Source organism: Hibiscus syriacus, unplaced genomic scaffold, assembly GCF_006381635.1.
Source record: "Hibiscus syriacus cultivar Baekdansim isolate YM2019G1 unplaced genomic scaffold, ASM638163v2 tig00109924_pilon, whole genome shotgun sequence".
Classification (NCBI taxonomy): Eukaryota; Viridiplantae; Streptophyta; class Magnoliopsida; order Malvales; family Malvaceae; genus Hibiscus; species Hibiscus syriacus.
The window spans coordinates 393292-414202 of record NW_024062530.1 but is presented as its reverse complement, the minus strand read 5'-3'; the positions used below and the strand labels follow the sequence as shown (position 1 = coordinate 414202).

The following is a 20911-nucleotide window of genomic DNA, read 5'->3' as shown; positions in this document are numbered from 1 at the left end:
ATATTTGATCAAGTTCAAAATAATAAAAAATAATATAATCAACAATTTAAATTTACATATAATCTGATTTTATCATATAATCAACAATTTAAATTGACGTAATTAAAATTCAAGCTAGTATGATTTCATCATATCATCAACAATTTAAATTTACATTCACTTGAATCTAAAATAATTAGATAAAAATAACCCAATCAAATACCTAAAATAACCCATAGTACAAAATGCTTGAAAAAACTGAAAATCATACTTCATTTCAACATCGACAATAGAAATATAGCTTCAATGATACATACATATCATCACATTGACATGCTTATAATCAAATATTTACAAAGCATAATCCACATTGAAAAATTGCATGAAGATAAATGAATCCTCTTTCAAACTCTCTTTTCTCCCTTTTTCTACCACCCAACAAATCCCAAGAAACTGGAAAAAAAATCATAAATTAAAACATCAGAATCAATAAACACAACAACAACGATACTAAATTACTAATTATAAAGTTACATTAAACTCTGATCCGACGTAATTGTATGACAAAATCAAATACTCAATACCCAGTAAATAGTTTTAGCAGGTGAATCTTGTAAAATGAGAAATTTGAGATCGTTTTTCCCAGATCATTTATTGTGAAATAACAATTCCCAGAATTCTGGGAATTAAGAAAAAAATTGAACGAACCTGAGAGAACGAACAGCGAGGTGCTGGCAAAGAACGTGGAAGAAGAAATTGGCACCGTGAAGGAACACCACAACTCCGGTACACCCCAACACGAACAGCTCCATCATCGTTGCAAATCAAACCAAACACTTTCTCGCCGAAGAAAACTGGAGATACAAAAGAGAAAGAGCAGCGGCACAGGCAGAGCACTCCCTAGATTCTTATATAATTGGACTTTGCTTGATGATTATCTAATTAGATAAAGACTTATAATACAGGTGTTATTAAATTAATTTTGGGTTAATTCCATAAAACGTTCTCAATTTGTGATCTATATTTTGGTATGGTCCTTAAACTCTAAATCATATCCATCAAATCCTTTTGTTAGCTAGTCCTCAAACTGTTGTCATTTACGCAAGATCCATATAAAAATGTTCACATGTCACTAATATTTTTTTCATTGGATTATTTTCTATGAAAATCATGAAAATTTATCTAAACATTTAATATACTAATACTTTGATGATCGTCTATTTTATTTGCCTTGTTAAAATAATATTTCTTATTGTTTAGATTTTTTAATAAACACATCAAACCTCTAAAAATGGTGGGTGTTTTGTTTAATTTCTTCGATTTGAATGTTTTTTGTGAAAAATTAATCTTACGAGAAGAAAGAGGAGTGAATTACAAAAATTTTCATATCAATCTTGCCATAAAAATCAATCGATGATGGGTAACAATTCATTATCAGTGACATGTAAAAAAGTATAATGTCAAAAATTAAAATGTTTAACATTTTAATGACAAAATTGAACCACCATTAAAGTTTAGTGCCTAAAACATTGTCATTTTAAACGTCAATAGCCGTATCAAAACGATATTGTTTTATCTATATTATCGTGTCATTTTGAATTTAACAATTAAAATCAAAACTAAAATTTAATGTTATAATTGATGCAATTAAAAGTTTAATAGTATAAGCAATAGATCATCTGAAATTAAGTGATAACTAATGTAGTTTAGCCTTAAATGTATGTGACTATATACTATAATTGTGGTGTGCCAACTGCCATTCCGGGGTTTAGGTCTTAGCCACAAGCTATGATCAAGTTGTGACCGACTCGCCGTCACCAACCACCGGTGTTGCACTTCTGGTTCTGTCTACGTGGACTTTTAGTTTTCTTCTGGATCGTGGTTTTAGTCCTTCTCTCAACTCAAATTTATAATTTAGTATTCATACTTTAATTAGATATAGTGTCATTTTCTATCATTAGTTTGTCCATAAATTATCGTACTTAGAATGTTGACATAAACTTCTTTTAAAAAAAAAATCATTCCAGCAACTCATTACGTTGAAATAGATTTCTATTTTGTGTAAATTGGAAGGAATATTAGTACAGTAGTTAAATTATGTTAAATTTCATATATATCAAATTAAAATATAATAGTTAAATCTTGAATGCGAGGATAGTTAAGGGACCAACACTAGAATTTGACCTATAATTGATTAGAACTGTTTAATATGGATGCCGTTTCTAGGAAAGGATTCCAACAAGGATATTATTGGGATGTGGAGTCATCTTGATCTCAGTCAGTCTTATCCATTTCTTAATACAAATCCATATAGATATGAGTAATGAAACTCAAATTTGATAATTTTGATTTGATAAAATCCGAATGAGTTAAATTATTTTTTTAAAGGTCATATTAAGTTGGTTTTAAAATTAGAGTAAAAAATTTTGACCGGATCCAAGATAATAATATAATTATTCTTTATATATTTAAACGTAATTACAAAAATACCCCATATATATTTAATTAGATTCATATTTTTTTCTAATAAAAATAAAAATACATATTTATATCAAGTCAAATACGAGTTTCTTTAAATCTAGGTGAGATCAAATATTAATTTTTATTTAAAAAATTAAAACAAAATTCAAATTAGGCGAAATCTTTCTAAATTTAAATCAAATCAAATGCCTAATTACATAAATATATGTGACATTTAAATAATACCAATATACCAATCTATCATAGTTTTTCTCTGAGAAAGTTTTATTATTATTTTAATCCAAACGTACGAATAGTTAAATTAAAGTTTTGTCGTTAAATTAGCACAGATGGTGTATTGTGTAATAAATGGATTATTTTAATAAGAAACATAATTATTTTCGCAATTCTTTCATAAAGTGGGATATCAGGCATAGATTAAACCCATGGTTTGTTTTAGCCGCAAAAGGCTGAATTCACAACCCAGCAAACTATAGCCCATACTTAAATGATGTAGGAGGAGATGCGTGGTGTTAATTGCTGTTGTTGCTTAACCAATTACCACCTATAGAAATTAGAAAGCAATGTTTTGTTTAATAGAGGAAATTCCATTGATAGATAGATGCATATCAGGAATTAAATGTAGGTGAGAAGTCCGACTTGCAAAATGTAAATCTCACATTTTGCCCCCCTAAACTTGACCACATTTCACAATTTGGCTCCTAAACCTTCATTGTCCTATTAGCCCTGGAACTTGACAACTTTCCCAACTTGGTCTCACAGCTTGAATCTTTGATCTTTTTGATGATGTGATATTTTGAGGTTCTTAAACATCGCTTGATTTTTTTCTTTAAAAATGTTCTTTTTATGACACAACACGTTATCAAAGTGTTATATCATCAAAATGTCCAAAGACCATGTTGGGAAATTTGCCATGTTCCAAGACCAATATGGACAACAAAAAATGTTTAGGGACCAAGTAGGACAAAGTGCTAAAGTTCAGGGCAAAGACATGACCTATCCCTTTCATATCAAGAACATGTCAACGCTAGTGGATTTATTTGGTCAAGCATGCTATCCATGGGAGCACCTTTGATCATATAAGCTACAAATTATTCAAAGGAGAAACAGGAAGAAGAAGAAGAAACATGAAATCTGGTGATATAAGGTATTTAACTTATTCAGAGAATAGAAAAAAATTGGTATATTTCCATCTGATACCTACTTCCAGATGCTCAAAGAACAAATGTTGTAATAACATCCGATTTTCACATTCTTCCAAGAAGAATACGCACATCAAAGTCCTACAAAGATTGATCGAATTTTCATGGAGATGAATAGCACCGCATATCCCAACCACAATCATCCATCTACAGTAGAAGAAAATAGGTGCATGGTATTAGAAATTTGTTACCATTTCATCCACACTAAAGAAGATCGACAATATATTCGTGTTTCAACTGTATTTCATAAAGGTTCAGATCACATCTCTACTATGGACACAAGAAATGAGAGGATTTAGATACAGAGAATACAACTAGACTTATTCAGACAAATTCCATAATTATGCTGATCAAGATCAGGTTAAAAGAAAATGAACATGAGCAGTGGCCAATGGAAGCAGAAGATTGTACTCTAGGAAGGCTATAGGTTCAAAACCTAGGGTTTGGCACAGCCAACATCGACATATACGTGAAATTCAATTTGTCAAAGACAATAATCAATATGAAAACTGGTTCTTCACTTACAGCTCCTAAATATTTAGAGCCGTTCATTTAGCTCTTACAAACATTAATAAAAATAACACAATATCATCATATTCATAATCTGATCCAACCTTTCATTCGTAAGACCTTCAAAAGCACCTATTTATGGTTTAATTTCTTCCAACTCGATAAGAATGTTAAATTTATGAACAGGGGAAAGTATCTAAAGACCCTACTAAAAAGCTTTATTCCACCACCTTGTCTTAGAGTGCATTTATCAAAATCTTTGCCCGAGCTCTCCAACATTCATCATACATCATCATTGCAATCTGAGTGAAACAACAAATCATTATTGGTCTCATATCCTACTTATACTGGAACAAATAAGAACATAAATAAGGTTTAGTTCAAGTTAAGTTGGAAAACTTATTAGTTATGAACCACCAAATAACAATCTCAACTCAATTATGCATGACCAAAACCCATATCATCTCAAAGTGTTAGATTTCATGCATTTTTGAAAAGTTATGCTAACTGCATCACCGAGAGCCTTTTAACCCTTTCCCATCCATTCCAAGGATTATCCTCGAATCGGATTCCCTTACTGCTCTGAAGTGGATAAAAAAGCCGGCTATATGTACACCTATGTTTCAGTCTTTGGTGAAAGATATTGCTTCCCTAGTGGATAGTAAGGATATTATTATTAGGCATACTCTGAGAGTTGCTAATTGGGAATCGGACAAATTAGCTAAAGATGGAATAGGTTGTGTGTTTAGGTTGTTCTGCCCTTCTGAGCTGGTTGTATTAAAGTATTTAGTTTGGTTTTTAGGTGTTATGTTGTAACAGAAGTTTGTAAGGAACTGGTTTTGTATTATTCTTATATTAATAAATTCCTAGGCACTATTTTCCTCCTTCCAATGGCCTTCTTGTTACTTATGTAACATGGTGGTTATGAAGGGGATTTTTAATGAGGCCTACTCTATTTCTATAAAAAAAAACCCTTTTCCATCCATAGATTAGGTCAACGAGTAAGCAGGTCTAAGCATTCATAAAACAAAGAAAACAACATGGTTAACTTTTCAGAACGTTAACAGTAATTTCAGGAACAATCAGCTAACTAATTAAAAAATGCTTATCAAGATTTCATCTGATGGCTCTAAAACCATGAAATTATTGAGCATATCATTCAAACTCTTGCCATTTCACAATTATGATCAACTCAAGCACTGAAGAACAATTCAGTAGCAGTCCCAAAAAAGTTCAAAAATGAAAAACAAATCCAGGTCACTCCCTCTCTGCGCTTGTCCTTCATCTAGTCTTGTCTAGGCCTACAAAACGATAAAAGAGTTTATATTCTTCCACTTATTTACAAGACATAGAGGAGAAATGATTATTTTACCTTTCCAAAAAAGGGAAGAGGAGAAAAAGGAGATGAAATGGGAAGTGCAATATGAAAACATTTGGCTATTGTTTTTGAGAGTGGTTGATGCTCATCTATGAAACTTCTTGTCAGCCAGCACCCAGCGGCCGTTTATGCTTAGCAGATACAGCCTACTTTCCCCCATAAATTCTAGTTATAATAATAAGAAAAATTCCCCTTACTGCTATTTTATTGCCAACACCTCTTCAGGTTATAAGATATCCAATAAAGAAAAAGCATAGCAACGAAGAACTGAAGCTTATCATTAGGGAAGGCAGGAAACCACATCTTCTGTAATTAAGGACCAAATATGGTTTTAGTTAATTTTACTACTGTAATTAGGGACTCTTAATTCAACTTTCATTCAGTCATTAAGGACGCAAGCTTTATCTATCAGAAAAAGAGGCAGACGTTCTATGTAGTTAAAAGTTAGAAACTTCGAACGCTTTAAAATCTAATAATTTAAATAGATAAAAAATGTGTAAAGAAATACCTTCAGCGGTCCAACCGGATCCCCGGCGAGAAACAGTAAGCATGGAAGTCAGCAAAGCTGAAGCAGTGGCTGTGTGATACGGAAGCAGTGTTTCTACACAGCAGCTCATCTCCACCGGTGACCTTTTTTCCCCAAATTTATGAAGAAATATTCTATTAATTTATTTACTATATAAAAGAACAGAATTGAATATTCATTACCTGAAAATACGAGCAGGGAACGGGTTTTGCTTGGAGATCCGAAAGGGCGAGCAAGCGGGTCGCTGCATAGGCTTGGTTGCACCAGCGAGTCTGGTTGCCGCGGATGCTCGGGCGGCCGCGGAACGGATGACAGACCTGGCGGCGGACATTTTTGGTGGCAGGGATTTTGGAGGTCTTTGGGTTTGTTTGTAGAAGGGTTTGGGCTTTCGGCTGGTATGGTATGCTACAAATCTTGCAAATCTATCATAAAAATGGGAAAACTAACGTTTACTGCACCAACTATCACTTCTGTTATGTTTTCATCACTAAATTATTTTTTTCAAAATCATACATAATGTTTAGTTTTTATTTCATTTTGGCCACCTGTTATTAAAAAGTAACGATGATGCTAATGTGTTACAATAAGATAATGCCACGTCATCATTGAAAACATATCGTATTAGCAGTTCTGTTAATTATTTAATAATAGGTGATCAAAATGAAATCAAAATGTAATATTAAGTATGATTTTAAAAAATAATTGAATGACCAAAATATAATAAAAATAATAGTTAGGATATTAAACGTGTAGTTTACCCTACAAAATTATATGATCTATCCTGAGTACATTTATAATGATGATCTATTGGGCTTTCAAATGATGGGCAAAATACTCCTTTGGACAATTCATTGCCGTCATCGGCGATATTCATCGTTCAAATCAGGTTGTGAGTTCGAATAGTAAGATTTATATGTTTATAATTAAAATTATCATATATTAAATGATTTGATTCATTGCATCATATATAATTAAAATTATCATATATTAAATAATTTAATTAAAATAAAAATATACACCCAAAATGTAAAAATGCAAACAATATAGCAAATACACGCCGCCTTCAAACATCCCTTAATTTTATGTCTCAAGTGCAAATGTAAATAAATAGAGCATTTGATTAATTATTTGTATAATATTAATTTATTAAACTAAATAAATGAGTAGATATAAACAAACGTCTTCATGAATGCTGTTGATAAACCCTACAACAACAACAAAACCCTATTCCCATATGTAATTGGGTAAGGGAGAGGTATGGTAGTAGACTGCCCCCAATGCCAGGTTGAGAGTAACTTCCGTGAAAGATCTTCGACAATCAGAAAATTAAAAATAAAGATAAAAGACAATGCATGTATAAATAGATAAATAAATACATAGTTGAGCGGTTTTCATATGCACGTCTGTAATGGAAAGTAAACCCTAAATATACTTATGAACATATAAATCGAATACGAACACCCGTGTTAGGACAATGGGTGTTGCATCTCCAACCAGCCTGGCGACAAGTTGCTGGCCTTTGTTCCCAGTGAGATGGAGTGATCGGATAAGATAAAAAGAGAGTAGGTGATACCATTAAATCCCATAATAATATTCTACCTCATTCTTGTCCCTGTTAACTTCCATTTCAAGCCCATTTGATCATAAATTATTTTCATTTCATGATATTAATGAAACCAAATCAACCGCACTTCTAAAACTGTTGGATACATTGCCAAAATAGATCGTATTGTAAAAAAGAAAATTTATATCCGAATTTCAGTGATCGTATTATTACAATAGATATTCAATACTTTAAACGTGAATTGTAAAAGAGCATTGAATTATTTAATGGGATTAACAAAATAAACTGATTTCAAGACCCAAAAAATACATATTTTAAAAAATAAAAGGTTTACGATCAAGTTATAACAAAGGGACTAAATTGACAAAAGTACATAATATAGGAACCTTATATATGATTTTATCTTATATCTATTCAAAGTGGTACATTTATTTTATATACTTTTATTTTGTTGATTTTCGTTTTTAACCATCCAATTGAATCTCCAGCATCATGATTACTCCCACAATCATGTGCTCCTATTTCTTGGAATAAATATCAAAATTACACATAACTTTTATCAAATATATAATATGGTGCATAAACTTTGAATCTGATTCAATTTTACACATTAAAAATTAACACATTCACTTGTTTTGTATATTGAATAAATGTAATTATTTATATATATAATATTTAAATACAAAATGATGTTACGTTGACAATAGTTTCAATAACTTGTGAAAATCAAATGAAATCAATACCTCATATATATAATAACACAAAATTAAAATTCATGTATCATATTATACATTTTACAAAAGTTTATATGTAATTTTATTATTTATCCATTTTTTCACATTGGGTTCCATATATTCATTGAAATTTGAAACAGTACTGGTCCCAAAATAATTACTTAGTCTCATACTTTAAAATTTAAATTATTTATATATATATATTAAGGTCAGAACCTAACCCTAATAAAGAGTATAGTGTGAACATTAATTCCACAGTGACCATATATTATATAAATAATGGTCCTACGAAAACATTAGTCTTTTAAATTGCTATAAGTTCATATGTAAGTCAACAAAGCAGAGGTCCCAAAGCGAGTAAAGCTGTAAAGCAAAAAAAAAAAATACATCCGCCATTCACGGAGAAGATAACCAAAGAGAAATGGATGATTTTTCACTTTCTCTTATTTATTTATTAATCAATTTACCTTTTTTTATAGAATTATATATATATATATATATATATATATATATATTTTAATTCTTTAGTTTCCAAACTTTATTGGGATGAATTGTAGGAACCAAACAGTTTCAGTTTTAAGGAATGATTGATATTCGTTGAGTTCGAGTACCATAAATGCTAGGGTATGAGCATTAAATATTAAATTATTAAGAGTTATCTTTAAACATATATTATTTTGAACTTACCTCATACTAATAATAAAAAAAAACCTTTACTACGACTCGCCAACTTGATGTAAAATTATCGATAAATACCCAATTTTGTGGGACAGGTACCCGGTATGTTATTTTTTACGAGTTTCCGGATTGAGCCCAGGTTACAAAATTGTCCTTGACCGGATGTCCGCTGACCCGATTCCCCTTTTTTATTTTTTATTATTATTATTTAAATTAGATTTTTCATTTCTAATATGAAAATTATTTCACCTAACATTCTAAAGCTCTGTTTTTTAAAAATTATTTATTTTAATCTCAAATTATTTCAAATTTAGTTTTAATGTTATAATTTTATTTTTTAATTATATATTTTGGATTTATAAATTTTATGTTTATAGTATGTATTATAAACTTTTAAATTTTATGTTTTTTAATGTGAGTTTTTTTAATTAAAAAATTAAAATTTCAAAAAAAATAAAAATAAATATTAACTGAATGTCGTGATCCGAAAATGCAGGTATATGTCTCTTATAAGTCCGGACATAGGTTGAGTTTTAGTGACAAAAATTTCGGGTACCCGAAAATTCAGATACTCGAATTTGAACACCCCTAATGGACAATCATAACGATGATCCATGATCCATGATGAGAGCATTACAAGATTAAGTGGGAGAGAATACTACGTTTCGGAAAGGTGTCGAAACCTTAATTCAGTTCCAAGATAATTTAGTATATAATAGGACGAATCATTTTTAAGTCAAAGTGATTAATTTGACGAGAAACCTCAACCTAAAAGCTAATTTGTATAACAAATTACATAATTACTACTTATTTTATAGTATAAAAGGGATTAAAACCCTAATTTGGCTCGTCTAGGCTATTATTTCATTGTTTAATTTAGGACCACTTGTGAGTTGCCTAAGGACGACGGAGAGTAACAGCCGAGAAAAAGAAGGTAATCATGTTTACTTTTTCTAGTTTTGGTTTTGAAAGTCTAACAAAATCAACAAACCTCACCTAAGCATAGCTTGTGTGGACTAAACAATTAATGTATTAAGAATTTCGAGGTTCGAAGTTTAAATTTCGAGTTTGATTCAAATAAATTTCAATTTTTCTGTGCAAGTTGGATACAAATCAAAGTGGCCTAGTGTCAAACATGCATCTTAAATTCAGCAATTGAGCGGAGTGCCGGAGAAAGCACTATCAGTAAACATCACTAGTCCCACTCATACATGGGTGGAAGGAAGTCGAATCCGAACTTTACGGATGAGAAAAATAATATTCTATATTACAGATCGATTCGTGGATCGTTATCTTTACCTCATTACACATTTCTACAGGTACGTTGATGGGTGGGAAGTTGAGGATGCGGGGATTTCATAAACAAGAAGACAACAAGAAAAGATCCAGAAATGTCACTCATAAGTTGTACATATTCATGAAAGATAAGATTTTTGGCAAGATTATGCTTGATGACAATCATGAACCATCACTGTCGATTTGACTTTAGGTTAAGTCGGTTTCGAATATAATTCGATTAATATGATCGAAAATGAAAAACGAAGAACAATAAAATGGAAACATACTTACATTTTTATTCAATACATTGTTTGATAAAGTAAAAGAAATGAAAAGCATATCATATCTGCATCAAAGGCAAAGTTTCAAACCCTGAAAATAACAAAGAAAAACACAAGACCCAATAAATAATCTTCTTTCTTCTTCAGTCTTCTTTACTAGTAAAGTTTCATACTTTTGATTTAATTAAAAAAGAATCAAGCAGTTCCCTCCTTCATGGCTCGAACTCTTCCTCGTTCTCCTCGAGCTCCTCTTGGTTCTGGTTGTACCTTCCCATGTTCTTGTAACGATTCTCATTGAACTCGTTCCTGGAAGAGAATCCCCTCGAGCTCTCGAACTGGTTCGGATAGTAATTATTCTCGTTTCTAATGTCATGGAAATACTTACCGTTCTCCAAGAATCTAGTATCACTCATGCCTTGCTTCTCGCCATTGTAGTAGTTGTTGTTCTTGCTGTTCTCCTTGGTGCTCCATCCTTTCTCTGTGAACATGGCTTCTCCATAGGCATTCTTGTTGTACTCATTGTCGGCATTGTAGTAGTTGTTGTTGTTGTTCTCCTTGGCGCTCCATCCTTTCTCAGTGAAAGTGTCCTCTTCGTTGTTTCCATTGTAATAGTTGTTGTGGTTTTGTTCGGTGCTCCATCCTTTCTCGGTGAACCGAGCTTCACCAAGATTTTCCTTGTGGGTGCTCTGGTCGGCACTCTTGCTGTGGAAGTAACTATCTTTGTTGTTGTTGTTATTGGATTCTGGGATCATGTTGTAGGGCTCATCGGGGTGGAACTTAACAGGCGTAACATAGGGTTGATAGGTTCCTCTAGTGTTGGTTTCGGGGCCGTAAAGGCCGTAGCCATTCTGGGTCTGGGGTGTGAAGCTCGGCTCTTCTTTGTTGGGAACCGAGACGGTGGGTTCTTGTGCATTGTTGTTTTCCCTTGGGATTTTGCTGAAGAACTCTCTGGCATGGATTTGGATGGAGAAGAGGGAGAGGAGGAAGATAATAGAGAGGAGTTTTGGTGTGGAAGCCATGGCTAAAGAGGAAAGATGAGATGGTCACTTATGAGGGAAATGTGATGATGATTAAATGGTTTATATAGAAAGGGGAATAGATTTGTTTTAACTTTTCACTTGTTAAAATATTTCTACTCAATTAACTGCAGATGGGACCGGGAGATGGTCATGATTGTGGCCCCTTCCATGAGAGAGAGAGACTACTTTTAATATTATAATATTACTCTTGTTCTAAATTGTGCTTAAAATTTAAAATATTATATATCAGTATTCAAATTATCAATATTATTTTGAAGATGTTAGAATTTATACTCATGATATTCTAAAAAATCAATTTATTTATAAATGAATTGGGAATTGAGCTCGTGATCTTCGAAATTTATTTATGAAAGTCCTGAAAATTTATTAGAAGTTCACAAGTTCAATTCTCACAACTTTCAATAACATATTAGTTTCTTTTTGCATATAGAGTTAATGATATGTTAACGAAAAAATCAAAATTGGATAATAATGATAATTTGAAAACTAATATAAATTATTTTAAAGTTTAAGTATCAATTCTGAATGATGTATAATTTTGGGACTAATATAGACTAATTTAAAATGAGTCATAGTTTAGAGATATTATGTGTAAGTATCTCATATTATAAATTAAAATATGACTTTGCATCATCGAATTGAATATTGATATTCGTTCATAACCATTCTAGATAGGACATGATTAAGTTGTGGCAATACCACTTTATTAACAAGTATCATTGTTATATATATATATATGAGATAAATACTAAGCGGTTTTTGTTCATACACTCTCAATCATTTAATAATAAACACTAAGACTCTAGACATTTAGGTGTTCGAACCTGACACTCAAGGGATAATAATAAGTCTCTTAACTACTAAAGTTACTTGGTTCGTACCATTATTGTATATATTTATATGTTTGTATTGATGATGTTTATCATTCAAAATCGACAAAAATATTTATTATTTGTATGAATTGTTTGATTAAATTTTTAACTCTTTCTTCATTTTTTTTATTTTTAAGTGATTACTTTATATATTTCGAAAATTTTAAAGAAAATATATAAGATCAATCTTATTATTTTAAAATTGATTTCAAAATATATAATCAAATTCGGATTTCTATAATTCCATTTCCTCGTTGTTCTAAACAAGATAAATGTGTAAGCTTTTCAGCTTAAGATTCCCTCGTGCGACGGTCCACTTAATCTCTACCATACCCATTACTTAAAATCACTAGTACTATCTGATCATGTAATTTGTATATAAAACTAATGATTATTTCGTGTCTTCTAAGCAAAAGCTATAAATTCACATTGTTGCAGTATACTAATAGCCATTTAAAGTATGTTTGATGCACAATTTAGTCATTAATTTTGTTAATTAATAATATCATTAACTATTTCAGTTAAAACAATAATATGAATTATTTTTATAAATATTAGAGTTAATTATATCATATATCTCTAAACTATGATTCTCAATTTAAATTAGTTTATAAACTCTTGACTGTTATATTTTAATTCTCAAATTATGACTCTCGTTCTAAATTAGTTCTCAAATTTTTTAATATTCTAAATTTATCCCTAAACTGTGACTTGTATTCTACATTGATCCCCAAACTTTTGAACATTTTAATAATATCCCCAAAATCTTTCAAACGATTGGGATGAAATTGGAATATTAAAAAATTTAGAGAACAATATAGGCTGAGGGTCCATAGTTTAGAGATGAATTTGTAATGTTAAAAAGTATATGAACCAATTTAAAATAAAAGTTATAATTTGGAGATGAAACTAAAATATTCAAAGATTTTGAGACTTGTTCAAATTAATAGTCATAGTTTGAGATTGTATGATATAACCTCTAAATATTACATCCACGATAAAATAGTCGTGTTAGCATGATGAGTTGGAAGAGACCTTTTTATAAAAAAAATGTCGAACATTTTAATTAAAATAGTTAGTGTGCTATTTATGAGTAATTAAAAACGTGAACTTATCAACTATCAAGTGATCTTAGTGGTAAAAGAAAATGTCATTTTTTTCAGAGATATTGGATTGGAGTAGTTGTGTCTACAGAGTATCTGTGCGTTGTCAATTGATTAATAAAATTTTGAATACATACTACCTTAATTTCTTTTTCTCCTTTTACGGTTGTTTCTATCGAGTTTAATAATTATAAGATTTGTATTTGATGCGCAAACAATATATTATTCTATACATTACTAATAAATTAAATAATAACATACTATTAAAAAATTAAAAATATTATTAAATATCATTCAACAATGTATGAATTATGCATCATAAATACATGGAAAAATAAAGAGGAATTGTGAACAAAGGGTAGCATAGGGTTAGAAATGGGCATAGGGGAAATGGAACGGCGGGTGTGGATGCGAAAATTAAGGGGAAATTGGTGGGACATTAAACAATGACATTTAGCTGGCCTCTCTCCATCATCCATGTGCTACTACCGTGTTTTTAAAACTGCACTGAACCTTTATATGGTGAAAATACTGATTCACTGGTTCAATCGCGGTTCAATCGAATTTTATATAAAATAATATTTTTTTTAATTTTACATAATATTCAAAGTAATATTAATATATAAAACACTTTTATTTTAATTTTTCAATATTAAAAGGTATAAAAATATCACAAGTAATAACATATATATGATAAAAAAACATAAAATCAAGTGAAACAAAATGATTTAAATCAACTACAACATAATATTTAAGGTAAAACATATTAAACAATAAATATAATTATAATCAAAAAATAAATTTGGGACTGAAAAAAATCATAACAAACGATGTCGTTTGGTTTAATTTAAAAAAAAATCTCACATGGCTAAGAAACATAGAAGAACATCCCAAAAGTCTAAAGAGTAAAAATATGAGAACAAAACAATCTCACAAGGCTAAGAAACATAAAAGAGCATCTCAACTGACTTCTATAAATACTAGAGGTAATTTGACATTCAAAATCATGGAGCCTTTTGGTTCAGGCTTTAATCGAGCTTCTAATTTTTTGTTGAGTTCGAGACTTTTCGAGTTCAAGTTTCAATATTATTTTTTGAGTTCGAGTTGAACTTAATAATTTTTAGCTCGTGAGTTTTTGAGTCGAGTTGAGCTTACTTTTAAAGTTTTCGAGTTTGAGTCGAGCTCAGCAATACTCGAGTTCGACTTGGTTTGTTTAACAAATGATGTCGTTTGATTTAATTTTTTTCAAAGAAAAAAAGAGAATTGGCGGTTCACACCGATTTTTCCGGTTCTCAGCCGTTTCTTCCGGTTCTTTATCGGTTTTGGGAATTAATCGGACCGGACAGGCCACCGGTTCACGGTTCAACCGGTCGGACCGGCCGGTCCGATCCGATTTTAATAACATTGGCTACTACTCTAAGTGCTCTCTACACGGACTATCCTACGTTCACGATTCAATAATGGTTGGTGTTTTATTATATCTCGTTTATTTCGTGTATACGTATCATATGTCATGATTTATTGTTCGAATAAAATATTATCAATATTTTAGATTGTATCGAATGTCGATATCGTAAGTGTTGTGATCAAAAAAATAATATAAAAAAGTTTTAGATATTCGTATCATATGTCATGATTTATTTGTTGTGGAACGATCATCTCAACATAATTTTATTCACAACGTCAAAATTTTAATATTTTATATCGTTTAAATATGTATCAAATAAGGCTTTATTCTCATTTGCATTGTTAGAGTGCAAATTTTGCAACATCATGAATGAGGACAGCTTACCAAATGTTTAATTGTATCCATCTATAATCTTTAATTGTAATTGAATACTGATTACCAAAATGTTTTTAATAAAATTTAAAGAGCCTCTAACTGCTGCCAAAATTAAAGGGATTTTTTTAAAAAGAAAACTTAAAGGGTGTAAGATTAGATCGACTCGATCAAAGTTTAATAAGTACTCGACTTGAATGGACTTGATTCGTGCTCGAACTCGACTCGAGCTCTTAACGACATGAAATAAACTACTTGATACTCGATTTTAAAAACTTGCAAGCAACTCAAAAAATAATATATTAAAAACTTTATTTAAAAAATAAATTATGAATAATATCAACATTTATATGTTGATTTTTTTAAATACAATATAAGATTTTATGTATTTAAGGCTCAGACTTGAGTTCGAGTTTGAGCTTCAACTGAGTCAAGTCTAAGTTTTTTTTTCAAGCTTTTTCGATCTTCAAATCATCATTTCCAGTTCAATTCGAGTTTAAAATGTTAAGGTTGCAAATTTTCGAGTTGACTCAAGCTTTATTTTACAGTTTTTTGAGCCAACTCAAACTCAACAATACTCGAATTTGACTCGACTCGTTTACAACCCTAAAAGGTTATATAATTTTTTAAAAATATTATGAAGTTTTTAATTTTTTTATACTCGATTAAGCTTTTATATTTATCAATTCAGCTCTTTAATCGATGTTGATTGTTAAATCTAAACGTTTTGGTATTACATGTTCTGTCATAGTGTTGTCATGTGATATTTTCATAAAATTAATATTTTAAATAGAATTTTAATAAATTTCTCTTAAATTTGTATTTAAATAATAATAAAAAAGAATTACATTGTAGAGCCGTTGTGTTTATATGCTAATAATATTTTTAAAAAATTATTAGGATTTAACTGTCAAAATTGATTAATTTTTTTGATTCGAAGACTAATTGATTTGATTTCTCGATTTAAGAATTCAATTAGGTGTAAAAAATTATGGACTCAATTGATTTTAACCCTTTGGTTAATTACTATCAGAGATGGACCGATAATATGTTAGAATACGATTAATTTTTTTATTTTTATATATATTCATATAGTTTAAATATTTTTTGATATTTTTATATTAATGATCTAATCTTACATCTTTAAAATTTTATAATTTTTAACTCTTAAAGTTTTAATATAAGTTTACATCGTAACATAAAATTATGCGCTGGTTGTTTATTACGACTTTAATTAGGTTTATCGATTATTTCTTGCTGAAAAAGTTTCATTCCCATAAAATAATTTTTTATTGAAATTTTTAGATTAAAATATACATATTAAAAATTTAGTAATATATAAATACAGCAAAATTCAAAATTAAAGAAATAAACTGTATTTTGATTTATTTTGTTTAAAAACGCTATTGAATATTAAACATTGTTAAGAGGGTGATGTAACATGCTAAATTAATAAAAAAATCTTATTTGATTAATTTATACCTAAAATTTCATTTTGATATATATATATATATGTTCAATTTTTTTAATTCATAATTCTAAAAAAATGGATTTAAAAAATATGATAACAATTTATTTTTTGAACTTAAATATTTTTTAAAATATAATTTTGTCAAAATTTTAATTCATCAAATACATCCAAACTTAAATAAATAATTGAAATAGTCCTTAACTATCAATAACATATCAAATGATTTATATGATACAAACTTGATACCTATATATGACAATCAAATTAATACTTATTTTATTTACGTCTATTTTGTTTTCAATTCGACGAACTTAATAAAATTATTTTAATTAAAACTAACAGTAAGATGAAATTTTGCAATTAAAGTGTGAAATGGGATATTTCTCATTAATTTAACATGTCATAACACTAATTTAATGATAACTAATGGTATTATTTTCATTTGGTAAAAATATCTAAAGTTCAATGTGCATTATAGAAATTCTGAAAGTTTAGTATCTAAAAAATTATTTTAATATAATTTAATAACCATAGATGAATTTTAACTTATAAAATTAGTAATAAATATCAATACATGACATCCATCGTAGAATTTTCCTATAATAAAAGATTGCCTCAGTTACAAAGGAACCTTCAACCATTTGATCGAGTGAGTTTAGTTGCGTGATTTTCGGTAAAGGAGCTTTCAGCCATGAAAAACATGTATAGACTAGAACTGGCATTGGCTATCAAACTCATTCCTAACTTATATATATAATTATCAATATATAATTTAAATTAAATACTACATAAATTTATTATCTTTCGAATTCAATTTATTTAATTTCAATATCAAAATTTAAATTTATAACTTTGTTCGAAGAATTTAACACTTCATATCGTTAGATCAAGTAATAAGAACCCTACAACAAAAACTAAAAAGTTAAGGCATTAAACTCAGTATTAGACAAGAATCTTAACTAAAACCAAACTATGAAACGTCTTGAATTAAAGTCAATATAATGGTCCTAAAATATAGGTGAAGAAAGTCCAAGGTAGCTGCCTGGAAATTCCAACTAAACGCAATTCACAAAATAGATTTTATGTTGGTGTAGTTGGGGTTTGGTAGGTTATCAAGTGAAATTTCATGGGTGAAAGTAGTTGAAAATCAAATTAATTCAAAGTTATTAGTTGGGTTCTGTGTAAATGAGGCATCCCCCCCCCCCGCCCAATTACCTATACCAACATTTAAAATTAGAGTTGGTTTTGTAGTAATAAAAAGGTGGGTGAGCATAGGCTCTACAAAGGTCAAAAAGCTACAATTTTGATTTTTTTTTTGCAATATGATAAATATTGGGGTAAGTATAGTAAAGGTTACTTAATATGTTCAAATGATCATTTTAGTCATTAAAACTTTAAATGTTACAAAAAATTATTGTAATACTATAATAAGTATAAAATTTTGATAAACTTGATGATAGTTCAATAATTTGAACATAGCTCAATGACATGCAATATACTTTACCCTAAATACGGGTAGCATATACGGAAACACCTTGCGACCAATGAGACAAGGCTGTTTCAATATAAAGAGAATTTTCTAAGAAGCTATGGGGGAGAAGTTATCTAGATTCGAATTTTAAATTCAATGCTTTAAGTTTCATTATTCAAGAATCGAGTTCGACCCAACTCGTTTTTAAGTTCTTAATATGTTATTTTCTTTTATAAATTTATATAGTATGAAAATTAAATATACCATACTTAAGATGAAGAGGGTGAAAGCCAGTGGTCCAATATAGGGGGCTAAAACAACACAAAGGATAATGGTAATAATTATGAGAATAATTCGGTACGGCCCCTTTTATGATTATTGTCACAACCAAAGATAATTACCGACAGGCAAAGGATATTTGGTGATGATGCATCCAGTTCCTCTGGTGGAAGTAGACCAACGAATCAAAGTCCTCATAAAGTTCCTCCTTTGGAAACTACATGACCTTGCAGCCTTGAGGATTTGTATAAAGGAAACCCTTAGAAGGTGAAGATTTCAAGAGAAATTGCAGATGCTAATGGGTTTGTCTCCTCTTCCAATTTTGCTTTTTGTTCCCTTTTGGGTTGTGTCCCTGCCATTTGGAGGATAACATGGTATGCATAAGATTTCAAGGTTTTGTGCATGTTAGAAACTACAAAGAATACACCAATAATTTAGTTGGTATAATGGGATAAGAAATTTAATTCCTTAAGCAAAGTAGGAGATTTTTTATTTTAATAAAAATCATTCATTCGATTTCCGGTGCATCAAGAGCAACCACGTTCGAAATACATATAGGAAATTCATTTACAAACCAAATGAGAGAATCACAAGTAATGGCTCACCTTGCCAGTTCATGGGCAACCCTGTTTGCACTTCGAGGCACGTGTTTCACACTGGAATTTTGTTTCATATTCAAAATATTCCTCGCTTGTATGAGATGGATCCCAACAAGAGAAAAGTCCTTGTCTCTATTAGTCGGCCTATTAACCACTGCATAGGAGTCACCCTCGATGTCCACTTCGAACCACCCGTTTTCTTTGGCCATTTCAATTCTTGCCGTGAAAGCTTCGGCTTCCACTAGCTCCGGTGTGAAGATTTCGTCAAGCTTTAGGGATGGACTGAGAAGTATTAGGTGCTGTCACACCCCTTAAAAATTTCAAATCCTCGTATAAATTCTAATTTCAAATATAAATTCTTAAGTTCTTATCCTTGACATAAATTAATGTGTTCGTTCTATGCCCTTAAATTTTAATACCTTCTCCCCTGCAAATGGTTGACATTGATTAATATAGAAAAACTTCGTCCCTGCAAAATTGGGGACACGAACGCATTGTTGTTTTTCTGTTTGCGAGAATGGTGGGAGCTTACAAAGTTTACCGTGTAGAATTGCAGGTAGATACTACCAGTGGAAGAAATCCTGACTATTAATATCAAGCCTGGATGGAAAAAGGGGACGAAGATTACCTTCCCGGAGAAAGGAAACGTACGGCCGTATGCAATCCCAGCGAATCTCGTTTTCATAATCGACGAGAAGCCTCACCAAACATTCACACGCGACGGCGATGACCTAATCGTCACGCAGAAGATATCGCTTTCAGAGGCATTAACGGGTTACACAGTCCGTCTCACAACATTGGATGGAAGGAACTTGACGATCCCCGTCACCGATGTGATTAATCCAAGCCATGAAGAGGTCGTTCCCATGGAAGGTATGCCGATAACGTGAGATCAGTCGAAGAGAGGTAACCTGAGAATCAAGATCAATATCAAGTTCCCGACGAGGTTAACTGGAATCAAGAAGTCGTTGGCACTTGGCACCATGAGGGTGGAATCCAACGATTGATCACTAACAAAATCGTAGCGTGTGAGGCCATTAAATTTATCAAACAGTTATTAAGTTCATCGGATTTTTATAATTAATATAATATTATAATAATTATTTTATAATAATTTAACAAAATTTATTATTATTTTATAACTTTTTTGAAAATTTATAAAAACCATCATTTGAATATATTTTAATTACTATTTAAATAATATATATATATATTATAAATAGTTTTAACACATTTAAATTTATTTTGAAAATCCATATTTTATTAAAGCTAAGAATATGCTGAAAATTTATTCTTTTATGATAAACTATATAAATAATATTTGAAGTGATAGGGAGCTTATATTTTAGTCACCGAACTTTTAATACTCACGGTACAATCATTAAGATCTTAATTCACTTATATTACTATCACTACCATTAGCTATCGCGAAGAAATGTAGACGTGACAGGTTAAAGTTATCTCATACTTGAAATTAGCAGTCATTGCTCCTCTTTTCATCATTTTTATATAGTTCGGTGTGTGGTTGTTATTCCAATCGAAAATATCATTAAATTTCTCATTTTCTTATTTTTCCGATTTAAATTCATTGAAAATCCTTTTAATTTTTTCAAAATTTAATCGAAAATAAATACTAAAACTGTTTGATCTGTCACTATCAACTATTAGATTAACTTTAAATTAAA

At 30.2% G+C, this 20911-nt stretch overlaps 2 protein-coding genes and 1 long non-coding RNA gene across 6 annotated transcripts; all 3 read right to left on the bottom strand.

The window, feature by feature from the left end:
- Positions 1-228: 228 nt before the first annotated feature.
- On the bottom strand, positions 229-10177 carry LOC120210482. Its single transcript, XR_005524506.1, has 3 exons — positions 10163-10177; positions 688-815; positions 229-432 (listed from the first exon to the last, which is right to left on the bottom strand). It is a non-coding gene; the product is annotated as an uncharacterized LOC120210482 (long non-coding RNA).
- On the bottom strand, positions 3591-6461 carry LOC120210481 (protein NUCLEAR FUSION DEFECTIVE 6, mitochondrial-like). 3 transcript variants are annotated; one of them, XM_039209210.1, is made up of 4 exons: positions 6259-6461; positions 6059-6180; positions 4403-4474; positions 3591-3809 (listed from the first exon to the last, which is right to left on the bottom strand). In XM_039209210.1, the coding sequence occupies exons 1-3, from the start codon at positions 6405-6407 to the stop codon at positions 4455-4457; spliced, it is 291 nt and encodes a 96-aa protein (XP_039065141.1). In that variant the 5' UTR covers positions 6408-6461; the 3' UTR covers positions 3591-3809; positions 4403-4454. The 3 variants fall into 3 exon arrangements, with proteins under 3 accessions (XP_039065141.1, XP_039065143.1, XP_039065142.1); XM_039209212.1 differs by lacking the exon at positions 4403-4474; XM_039209211.1 differs by lacking the exons at positions 3591-3809; positions 4403-4474 and adding an exon at positions 5163-5473.
- Positions 10178-10760: 583 nt separating the features above from the next.
- On the bottom strand, positions 10761-11659 carry LOC120210480 (protein E6-like). Of its 2 annotated transcripts, XM_039209209.1 has the most exons (2): positions 11161-11659; positions 10761-11073 (listed from the first exon to the last, which is right to left on the bottom strand). In XM_039209209.1, exons 1-2 carry the CDS (start codon positions 11628-11630, stop codon positions 10824-10826), a joined length of 720 nt encoding a protein of 239 aa, XP_039065140.1. In that variant the 5' UTR covers positions 11631-11659; the 3' UTR covers positions 10761-10823. The 2 variants fall into 2 exon arrangements, with proteins under 2 accessions (XP_039065140.1, XP_039065139.1); XM_039209208.1 differs by having other exon boundaries at positions 10761-11659.
- Between the last annotated feature and the right edge of the window lie 9252 nt (positions 11660-20911).